We start from the raw sequence: 12,085 nt of genomic DNA, 5'->3' as shown, positions 1-12,085 counted from the left end.
AATCACAAGGACGATGAGGACCTTGTACATTTTCATGAGCAACAGGCCTTTTAAAGGGGCACCACCGAGGGAGGATCCAGTGTTTTTGGAGCTTGACCCATACTAGGGCCTATGAGGGTCTGCGAACAGGGCGATAAGCGTATCAGTGACCGTGGCAGGGCATTATATCTTGAATGTAATGGGCTCTCACTGTGAGACTGATATGCTCCCGTGACGTCACAGATGATGTCACCATTCATCTGAGACCCTCCCATTTTGGCACCTGATTAATTTTATTTATTCAATATGAACTGAACTAATAGGTTGCAGCACAACTATCTATTTATTCAGTCATTGAACCAGAACCAGAATAATATATAATATGATTAAATAATGATACTTAGTGTTTGTATAATGTTATATATGTTACAAATTCTTCATGAAGTCATGCTGAACACAGCATTCCGGTACAGTAGGTGGCGGCACACCTTACACGCACGTTTGTAGCCATGACAAGAAGAAGAAGAAGACGACGACGACGACGGCGAAGAAGAAGAAGAAGAAGAGGCATTACTCTCCGACTCACTAACACGGTCCTGTCGGTCACATGTAGGATAATGGATGTAAATGGCAAACGTTAGTTAAGGTGTTGGCAAGAGGCACAACAAGCAGGATATTTATTAGCCTAGAATTTCATTAGCAGTGACTTCAGGTAAGACGTCTCTTGTTTCCTGATGCCCAAGAGATTTTGAATCTCCAGTTACTCTCCACTTAGCGTTAAGGCTAGCTAAATTTAATTAACCTAGGCTGAGTAATTCTTATGGTAAGCTAGCTGTCAAATCCTTCATACAGTCACGATTGAACTGTAAAATTTATACTGTACCGTTGTCACCCAATCTTACTATCATTGTTAGATGTCAAACTGTTGAATTACTCTAATTGAGTAATTAAGTTTTAAGAAGCTAGCTAGCTAGTTATTAGCTGTCCAAGGAACTTTAACAAATTGTTAGCAGCAGTGACATTAGCCACCGAGCTAAGAACAATCCATAATCTCAGCTAAAGCGTAAAGTAAAGCCATAAATCAAGGTGACATGTGTACAGATTGTGTAAATAACAGTAATAATCAGATACCATTTGTGTCAGGTACGGTTGAGCTGTTGGTATAAGTAAGACTTTAATGGACGTAACGCTAGACAGCTCATATGTAAGGATGTTTACATATTAACGTTGCTGTAATTTGGCAAGTAGGATATTTTAACTCTTTACTTCAACACAATAACAGATCCCCTTTCATTTATTTATTTATTTCATTTAACAAACTAGGAGCAATTACATTTTGCAGTAAAAAGTACTTTAAAGTGCTCAATCGTCATTGGAAGCTGTATAAACAGGGTTATGGTATGGTTGGTACTGTACATACAGCTAGTACAGGACTGCAGGGCAGTGTAGAGACTGCTGGAATAACTGTTGTATTGTAGTACATTCATCTATATAGATCTACATGGAGAGGTGATAAAGGGTTAGGGTTAGTATAAAATCCTCTGTCACAATATGAATACTTTTGTACTGTGATATTAATAGATAAGGTGATGAAGACACATTTCTAGAAAATCATTTGAGAAACTAACTAACTCAAATACCTAATCCAGCTAATTACATTTATACCAAATGAAGGTACCTAATCATAAGGTACATAATTACATGGAAATAAAAATCATATAGAAATACAATACTGTCATAAATAAGTCCTGCTCATTGATATGCAGTCTTGCCTACAGTAGCCTAATATACCAAGAGATACTGAGAAGATAGCTAGCACTGTGTGATAAACTGTGTGGCAAAATCGACTTTGTTTGACAGGAAAGGAATATCATACATTTACATATACATGTGATTGCACAATGTGAAAATTAAATGCTAATGTCTATAATTTGAAAGTACATTTATACAATTTGTTTGCTTCTTACTGATGGGTGATAGATTTGGTAAAACTTTTTCTCTTCACCTTTGCAGGACTGTGCCAGACTTTTGATGGAGTCAGCACCTGAGTTTTCATTGTCTTGTGTTATCGCAGCAAGGGACCTCAGGGTTCGGGATTCAGGCCATCCTGTACATCAACAAGAGAAGAATGGTCAAGTATTTCTGTAATAACATAGACATCAGGAGTACGTGGGACCATGTTGTCTCTGCATTTTGGCAGAGGTACCCTAACCCATTCAGGTATCGTAATATTTTCGTGGTCAGTATTTTATCATACATGCTCATTGTAAATGTGGTGGGTGTGCCTGGAATTAGAGCAAGAACCCACAATCGTACTTGCTCAACTTTGTCTAGGTATGAGTGAACAGGAAAAAAGGCAAAACAAGACCACATTGTGAAACTTTGTTTGTCTTTAGTAGCTGCTTTTAATGTGATATTTCACCAGCTTCAGTAATTTGCAACCAATTTCATCATAAATATGATGGGAAGTGACTACTCCTCACTATGCGATTCCAATGACAAATGACATCATTATAATTGAAATATTATTAAAACTCTTTTGCATTTCCAAAATCTGGTCTCAATACCTTATTCAACCTTTGGGATGAAGTGAAGTTATTGTATTGGGATAGCACGGGTGGAGTGGAGTGTATTGTTGAATCCTGCTATACAATTTAGGTGAACCTTATGTAAATTGCTTTGCAATTGTGAACCTACAACTACAATCAGTCAACCTCAGTCATGATTAAGATAGAGAACTGAGAAAACATATCAGAGAAGTAAAACTATGTTTAGCATATTCATAGTTGCATTATGACTCGACCTAACAATGTCAGACTCTTGAGATTTTTGTTCTATAATATCTCACAAACATAACAGTTGCATTTTATGTACAAAATGTTGCGCCAGGACACAACAAACACACATAGGCAATTTCTTCGAATTGACTGTTTGAAAGTGGACCACTGTTTTAAACAGAACTGAAATGAATCTGTCTTAAAACAACTCACATGCCCACAAACACATTGACACAGTTCTTGCTTGCTGTAGTCATTCCTAAATTTCATACTGGCCAGTAAGAGATCCCTTCCGAACATGCTTCCAGTGGAAGTGATGAGGGACAAAATCCACAGTTCTTGTTCTGTGCAAAAATATATTCCAAAGTTGAACTGTGAATTAGTCGAATGAAGTGGGTATCCTCCAAAGTCATTTTAGTGCAGAATTCCCTCTTTGTGTTTCCACAGACAATGTTTCCTTGCTGAGCTGCAGTGTAGGGCTGAATGATGTGCAAAAAAAAATTGCACTATTTAGTCACAATTTTAGTCGGAATGGTAATTTTTGCATGTTTTTGCATCTGTATCAAACAACCATGTTCCCTTCTGTCTGGAGAACATGATTTGAAGGCAAAGGCATCTCTGTAGCACCACAATGCTTCATTTATAAATGGTATGTTGTGACACGTTTGACCTTTTATCAGAATTTTTTTTATTTTTGCACATTATTTTGCACTTGACCATATTACGATTCGATTAATTGTTCAGCCCTACTGCAGTGGACGTATAGTAATACAAAGAGGGAATTTGGTACTAAAAAGACTGTAACTTAAGATTTGTGTCACTGCTGAGGACTCATATTAACTCAAACTGTAGATTTTGTCTCCCATCACTTACATTGGAGGGAAGGGATCTCTTATTGGCCAGTATGAACAGAGGAGGAATGACTACAGCAACTGTTCCAGTGTATATATGGGCATCTGACCATTGTTTAAGACAGACTTTAAAAAAAATCCTTTAAAAAACCTTTAACAGTCCTTTTAACCTGTAACTGACATGTTTGTGTGTTTTTGAATCTGTCAGCACCCATGTTCTCACAGAGGACGTTGTGCACCGGGAGGTGACTGCGGACCACCGGCTCCTCTCCAGACGCCTCCTGATGAAGACCAATCGGCTGCCTCGCTGGGCAGAGCGGCTCTTCCCCGCCGGCATGTCTCGCTGTGTGTACATCATCGAGGACTCCATCCTGGACCCTGTCAACAGGAGCCTGACCACCTACACCTGGAACCTCAACCACACAACTCTCATGGTGAGCTGCCAGATTATAAAAGCGTACTCGGCCTGCATTACTGAGACACATAATCACTTGAGCATTTTTAGGTTGCCTGAGTTTCTTAATATTGTGTGAAATTAGTCACTTGTACTGATGAATCAATAAAAAATGTATCACCTCAATCTGCAGCTCTTCTCAGCTTTATGGAGCTTTATATCGAAATATTGTTTAGCTGTTCAGCCCCCAACTTTACTGTTTTGGTTCACTCTCACCGCTCTCATAGCTTAGTTGTTCTTGGCTGCAACAGGCAGCTTTTTTCAGCTAAAAAGCCCTAAAAACCTACTGTACGCCAACTACCAGCACCACACGGCAGACAGACACAGTTAGCAACTAGCTGGTGAACATAGTGGAGCATTTAGCAGCTAAAGAGCCAGATATTTCCTTCAGGAGTCCAGAAGAAGAGACCAAAAACAGAGCTAAAAGAGAGTGAATATTGGACTTAAATTCATCAGGTGGCCTGAAACACGACTCCAAATGAATGATAATGTTGCTCCATATCTGCTGGATGTGTAGATAAGCAACTGTTTGCCAAAGCGTTCGCTATTTCAACTTAAAGGTGATGATATGTCAGTGTTGTTTCTGCTGCCCCCAAGTGGTCAAAAAAATCAGTTATTGCAGGTTTAAATGGTGAAATGGGTGGTTAGTCATCCCCTTGCTTCAGTGATATAGGAGAGTACTGTGGTCTGACATCACTGTTAGATGTTGTTATCTCATACCTCGAGATTTTTTTCCCCTTTTTTTTTTCCATTTCAAAATCAATTCACAAGAAATCAGCTCTTCTTCATACGATACACTTTGTTGGCTGAGGAGAAGAGATTGAACTCTGTGCCACGACTACACAGTGTCAGCAGTCAGTAGCTGCTAAACCCAGAAAGGAGGAGGAAATATTAATTCAACCAGCCTGATCTTCAAAGGAGTCGAGAGTTTGAACGCAGTTCAGATGTAATAATCTCCCAGGGAAGAAGGACCTTGACATGATGTCTACATTATGCAGCTCTAAGGTGTGCTATTTTCACACTCTTTACTGCTGTGCTCTATACGCTAATGCAGGATGGATTTATGCTACTCATGTTTTTAATCTACTGCAGTACGAAACATAACCCAAAATTAAGCTAACTAACTGGTCGTGATCAAAGAAGTTGTCTGATCATTGACAAATATAGCCAAGAAGAAGTCTGGGAGAACACAGTGTTAAGGTAGCATTTGAAACATTAATCTGGCAGTCTCCGGCAGCTTTGACAATGATGACGTTGTATAATTTCCCCCCGGGGATCAATAAAGTATTTCTGATTCTGATTCTGTTTCTCAATTCAAAAAAAGATAAACATGGTAACAGATTTTGTTGAGTTGTTGAATTTTGTTTATTTGGATCCAATCATGGCCACACTAATCCAAATCAAATTGTAACATTCCCATATTTTCCCACCTGGCTGTACGCATTGTTGATATTATTACTTCAAATGAACTCTCACACGTAGTAAATCTGAACCTAACAAACTCCATACTGGTATAAAGTGGTGAAGAGCGTGTAAGAAAAGTGGATTTATTTGCTTCCGGCACGTGTTTTCACTATAAATCAGAAGCCTTGTCCTTTACCTAAACCTGCGGCCACTTTTCTCTCTCCCATGTTAGTCGGTTGAAGAGCGTTGTGTTTTCCAAGACTCCGTGGAGCATCCAGCCACCACCCAGCTGAAACGGGAAGCGTGGATATCCTCAAGTGTTTACGGCTTCTCCAGACCCATTCAGGTACGTTTACCCTCTCTTTGCAGTAAGTAATTGCCCATGCTTAAATCAACATGTCAAACTATTCTGAGTGTAATGTACATTACAATAGGTATTTGCATACTACTAAGAGCCATTATGTTCTTTACATGAGTCAGATATGAATTCATCAGTATAGAGGTGTAATGGTAGTAAGATAGTAGCCAAGCACACTTAGATTTATTTATGATCACCTACTTTTATCTGCCCTAGAGTTTAGAAATATATATTTATGCTTCAGTTTAAGTAAATGCATTTGTTTTTATCCCAGAGGGTAACATGCAGAATCCTATTTTCAAGGCTTTAGTTTGATTTGTAGGTCACAGTACGAGCAGCAGAGGCGTGGGAGCCTGTGTGCAAATGCCAAAATAAAGAAGTTGGAGAATTGAGGGGAGAAGTGAAAACAGTGCCAAAAATATGTGAACCTAAAATTGTTATTATTAGATGTGGAAGATGCCAGGCTTGCTTTGATATCCTCCAGAGAAAAGGAGAGAGAGTTGTTTTTCAGACACCCCCCCCCCCCCCCCCCCCTCAAATTTAAAGCCATTTCCTGTTCTGTCTTTTCCCAGGAGTTTGGATTGGCTCGCTTCAAGAGCAACCAGGTGAAGGCCATGAAAGGGCTGGAGTACGCACTGTCCAACCTACAGGGTACGTACACTTCCCCAGCAGCAATGGTAGAGAAGTGCAAGGGAAAGAGAAGAGGGGAACAAAACAGTTCGTTTTTTAACTGTTGCCCTTTCTGGAAATCAGAAAACTCTTATGAGAAGTTGGGCTTTCCTTCCTCAAAACATTGGACACTGTTTATTTTAGTTTTGATTATTTATGCGTTCATTTATACATTTTTTATGCTTTGGATACATGGCTAAACATCATCATGATGTATTTTTATGAATCCAGGGAAAGTAAAATCTGAAGTGTCTTGCCCCAGACATTCAAATTATAACATTTACCCTCCCAAGATCCTGAAGTGGCAAGAAATGTTTTCTTTTTTTATTTGTGAAAAATCGGCTCAAGTGTCACAGAGTAGTTTGGAGCAGTAATGACTCTGGAAATGGAAAATTGTCTCAGTTAATCCTCTCAGCATTGCCTAGAAATGTTTGTCTTAGAAACAGGTTAATTTAAGCAGCCTAAAGGCCCTTGTTGTTGCTTAGAAGTAGCATGTGACTGCAGAGGGATGTGAAACCATGACAACTACAGTGACAAACAGCTTGGATTTCTGAATTTAGACTCAGACCAATATAATTTAGGTAGTCAGCGTTGCATAAACAAAATACTGTAGAGCAGGTCGTATGAAAGGCACTTAAAAAAGAGAGACAAAACATCAACAATCTGAAAACATTAACGCGAAAAAACATCTAATTAAAACGTTGGCAGCTGTAGAAAACTGCAACATCTGCATATGTGTGTCCTCCATCATAACTAGGACTGCAACTACTGATTATTTTCATTATTGATTGATGTGTTCATTATTTTCGGAAGTTAATCAATTAATTCTTTGGTCAATTAAATATCAGAAAATATTAAAAACAAATACCGTCAATCCCAAGTTAACATATTGAAATTTCTTGTCCAACCAGTAAAAAAAAAAAAAAAAGAAGTTTTAGTTTAATATGATAGAAGAACAAGAAAACCAGAATATATTCACAAGCTGGAAGAAGAGATTTTGTTTGGTTCTAATCACAACCCTTTATTTGTTATGCACAAATCCTTCATCCTTCATCAGTCTCTGAAACAGCTTTTGGCCGACTTAAAAAAAGTAAATTGAATTAATTGAAACCACCATTTAGATGAAAAGGGTAGTGGAGCCTGACGACTGAGGCTCGTGTTGAGCTACAAACTGTGTGTTGTGCTGATGCAGCGTACTGTTGTCTGAAAGGACGTCCACAATCATTGTTGTGATTCTGTCCCATTGCCCCTTTGTTGATGGCACTGCAGGGATTGGCATCAGGCTGAGCGTTGTGGTAAGTATGTTAGCAGTGGGGCATCCATCTGCCATCCCAGGCCTTGCCCAGGGTTGTCACATGATGCCATATATGAGCCTCACACAGTAGAGTGTGTAGCTGAGCTAGTGGCTGCCTCCCCTTGTGTGTTGTGTAGGCAGATACTGTACACACTGTACTAGTCTTGAAAAGTCAGAGAGCAGAAACTAGTAAAGTAAAAGTGACTCCAAAGTGAATCTTGCGTTGGTATAGAAGTAGAGAGTCAATAGTTTAGTTGACCCTAATGTCGTTTTTGATTGAGATAAAAACTGAACTCTAGTCATGACCTTTTTTCAGCAAATTGAGTTACAGCAGTTTTGCTTTTTTTCCCCCAAATGCAACAATGAATATTTACTTGTTGTAAACAACTAACCAACGGGGCATCGGGTATTAATACTACACACTGCAGGAAGGAAAAGAGCTTGTGATCGATGTAAACTTTGATGTTTTTAGTTATAATCTAGCTGAATTACACTTATGTCCCCTCTACATGTACCAATATTGATATTTTTTTTACATGCAGCTACCAGTATGCTACATAAACATCAGAATAAAGTAAAACTAGTAAATACTACAAATTGTAGTATCAGAATGCAAAACCAAACTGCATGTTTTGCATTTGCTCTCGTGTTTTGCACTTAATGCAGTTTTGATGCTGTGATATTTGGGTTTGGAGATAAAAAAAAAAAAAAGGATTACATTACATTTACATTGAACAGATCATGTTATACAATAGAAGCAAACCTTTGTGACTTTGAAAATAGTGTCAGTTACTGCATTTTGCCATTGTATGGCAGTATAGTCAATGACAAGTGATGTAGAACAGAGAGGACCTCCAGTGTTGTTGCTTCAAAAACCTGAAGCCATTATTCGTCCGGTTGTTTTTCTGTTTTATTCAGTATATTTTGAACTATCCAATTTATAAAAAAAAAAAAAAAAAAAAAAAGTATATACATATTCTCTGATTGCACAGACAGAGAGTGACGGACTGGGAGGGCTGGAGAGATGAATTTATGTGTCTGTGTGCTGTCAGCCGATACAGATGTTGAACTGAAGTTTATGCTTATTATTTTCTGCGTTTAGAGATTAGATTAACTGTCAGACACAATGCTCATCTCGCAGGTCCACGTTCAGTGTTTTTAACATTTAGCTCAGCAGCCGTCTTCTGATCTCTTGCTGTGAATAAATTGTCAGTTAATTAGCATTACTGCTATCAGCAACTGTTGGAAAGGCCCCGAGTAAAGGCTGATGCAAAACTATGAAATAAGTTCTGAAGTACTAAATAAACCCAGCTCCCTTTATACCATTTAGATCGTTATACTGAGCTACAGAGAGAAATCCAAAACAATCCCAGTACCTGCTTTTACAAAAGAAACGAGTTATGGAGCTGAAAGTACCTGAATGGCCACTGCAAAAATCATACATTCAAGTTATAATCAGTCCAGTTGATGTGAAATGTCACAATTTGTATCAGCTTGATATAAACCACATGAGACCAGTTGTATTTTTATACTCTGTAATACAATGAATCACTTGTATCATAATCAGACCAGTGGTGTCTGAGAAATCACCTGAGATACCACAGCACACAGACAGAGAGACAGACAGACAGGCATTTCCTTCACAGGAAAATAAACACCTAAAACACAGTTAACAATGAAAGTAACCAGCCAAACACAGACGATGGAAATTCTGAGATTGTATGATAATGTGAAAGTACTTGAGGGTGGATTTTTATTTTTTTTGAATTCACTATCTTTCATACAAGCAGTGAATTCACAACTGCTTGTATGAAAGCACTGCACCAGACAGTGTGACACAGTCAGTGAAGCAAACATACACAAGACACAATCAACTCGACTGCAGTGAGGAAACGTGTTAAAAACCAGTTTGACAAGTGAAATCTGCTGCTAGTACGTCACCCCTCAGCCAATTGAATTTGAATAAGGGCTGACCTCCCACTAAAACATGCACGGTGACCCAAAAGATGAATACAGAGAAATATTATGCAATTAAAGCCAATTTGCGCTATTTCTTCTGTTAGTTTTTGTTTTTTTTAAAAATTATACAATGATGAAATCAACTGTGTAAGCACTTAACGCATTTGTTTGCTTTGTTTTTGGCCCCTATAAATTTCCGGGATCCACTCTCTCCAGTTATAGTCAGTCTCCAAACGTGCCACCATGCAGCCGCCCTCCCAGGAAAAACACTGTCACATATCATATCTGATGCTTTGTCTGAAAGCGCGTAAATGTGAAGGAAACCGCTCGCCTCGTCTCTGTCGTATTGAGATTCTGGTTGTTGTTCTCACATGAGGACTTTTAAGTTAGAGGGTTCACAGTGAGGTCAGACTCAAATAGACTCTGCAGCCTATGGCACTGAATCCAGAGTGAGACAGTTTATAACAGCGTACAAATGTGGGTGTGCTCACCTCAAGATGTTCAAAAGCATTGCCTCCATAATGATTTAAGTTTTGTCACCTTTGCATCCTGCGTGCCATTATATAAAGCCTCTTTACATAAATGTGACGGTAACTTGACGTGTTGGTTTCATGTCTGAATAAGCACTTGAAACGATTGTACAAAAAAAGCCACGCAATCTTACTGTGTTGGACCTAGTAACATTTCCAACACAGCACAAGTCTGAATTAAATGCCATCAGATGAAAGTAAAGGCTGCAGCAGCACAAAGTTAAATACATAGACTTAACTCTTATCGAAAGTTTCATAAATTATGAAACTGATTTTCCCCTCGCTGTGCGACCGGGGCAAAAGAGGTTAGAAAACCTTTGTACAACCACAGTAATAATCAGACCAGCTCTCTCCCCCTTTATATTTTCAACTTTCACTCATGCCAACAGCATCAATGAATAAATGAATATCCAGCAAAACGCAATAACAAGTTCCAGCTCGTTTGTGTGCTGTCAGACAAAATAAGGCAAATAGGCAGCAGAACTCTCTATCTGCTAAATAATGAACCTGGTGAGAAAATTGAATGATAGATTCACCAGAGAAGCAGGACGGAGCGGAGCGTCCCCTCGCGCTCATGATGGACATTAATGAAGCCTTCAACAGTAAAATTTATCACCGATGCAGACGGTGAGAGGACAGAAAACATATTTGCTCACAATTATCATACTTCTTAACTCATCGCACAAGGTGCCAATTATCCGTAAATGAACATTTATGTAAAAGTCCCCTGAACAACAAAAAGGCGTCACTTCAGCAGCTTGATGGAGATGCAGTGTTACGTACTCCATGTCTGAGAAGGGCTTAAGAAAACATATTGCTCTCCTCATTGTTGTGATCCTCACTCTGTCCCGTCTGTCTCCCTCTCTGGACACCCTCTGGGCCTCACAGGAGAGACGCCCCAGCGGCTGCTCAGGGACACAGTGAAGGACGCATCAGAGAAGGCCAAGGAGGCGGCCAAGAGCCTGGCTTCAGCTGCCGCTGCCCCACAGAAACCCCAGCAGTACGTCTGATAGGACAGTGTGTGACGTACTCTACAGGTGACCCGAACTCAACACTATGCCTTCTTGATGATCTTGATCATCTCCACTACACTGAAGTTTTTTTGGGGGGATTTTGGATAAGATCTCTTCTCTGCGCTCAGATCTTTTATCTTTTTCTTTCTCTGTTCTCAGCTTTCTGTCTTCTCTCTCAGCTTTCATTAAATCTCAGGTCCTGAGCCAATGTATGAAACATATTGCCTTTGTGGAAACTTTCACCCTTTTAATGCTGTAACTACATCAGGTGTAAATGCACAATTTCCTGACTTGCCATATATTTCATTTCATTTTAGAAAGTTTATTTTCATGCAAAATCATGGTACAACCTGTTTTTACCAGTATGGCACTGTCATTTGCTTTTAATTCAAGTGATATGTTTCTGCTTTAGGTATTGGTCCAGCCTTAGTTCACATTAGACCAAATAGTGTGTAGTTTAATTTCAGCAAGGAAGGAGGCAGATTATAATGTAATGGTTTAATGTGCATGCAGGGGATATTTAAACAGAGTTATTGTATAATGGTCCCTTTCCTCATGATTTCTTCCTTATTTGACATTTCCTGGGTTTGTACTACAATTCCCACTTTGCAACACATCAGCAGAATGTGTTACTAGTGTCAGCACACTGTCTGTAATACTGCACATAAATAGAAAATGTAGTATAAATGCTACTGGTTACTCACTGCCGGCACGGCCTGTACTGAGGTGTTGATAATCACAAGATACCAAAGTGACTTGTATCAAAAAAAGTCAGATGGAGCAAAGAGCTCACATCT

At 39.1% G+C, this 12,085-nt stretch overlaps 1 protein-coding gene across 1 annotated transcript; it reads left to right on the top strand.

Annotated features, from left to right (window-relative positions):
- Positions 1 to 615: 615 nt before the first annotated feature.
- Positions 616 to 11,409, top strand: LOC139297300 (PRELI domain-containing protein 1, mitochondrial-like). Its single transcript, XM_070919914.1, has 6 exons — positions 616 to 691; positions 1,993 to 2,199; positions 3,816 to 4,041; positions 5,698 to 5,811; positions 6,396 to 6,474; positions 11,164 to 11,409. Exons 2-6 carry the CDS (start codon positions 2,108 to 2,110, stop codon positions 11,283 to 11,285), a joined length of 633 nt encoding a protein of 210 aa, XP_070776015.1. The 5' UTR covers positions 616 to 691; positions 1,993 to 2,107; the 3' UTR covers positions 11,286 to 11,409.
- Positions 11,410 to 12,085: the final 676 nt, after the last annotated feature.

This window comes from Enoplosus armatus, chromosome 2 (assembly GCF_043641665.1).
Source record: "Enoplosus armatus isolate fEnoArm2 chromosome 2, fEnoArm2.hap1, whole genome shotgun sequence".
Classification (NCBI taxonomy): Eukaryota; Metazoa; Chordata; class Actinopteri; order Centrarchiformes; family Enoplosidae; genus Enoplosus; species Enoplosus armatus.
This window is presented reverse-complemented; position numbering and strand designations above follow the sequence as displayed.

Bases quoted from the DNA above. Each gene is read 5' to 3' on its own strand.
- LOC139297300 (XM_070919914.1), top strand. From the start codon at position 2,108: ATGGTCAAGTATTTCTGTAATAACATAGACATCAGGAGTACGTGGGAC. The intron at 4,042-5,697 runs GTGAGCTGCCAG...CTCCCATGTTAG, and splicing joins TCAACCACACAACTCTCATG to TCGGTTGAAGAGCGTTGTGT. The intron at 5,812-6,395 runs GTACGTTTACCC...GTCTTTTCCCAG, and splicing joins GCTTCTCCAGACCCATTCAG to GAGTTTGGATTGGCTCGCTT.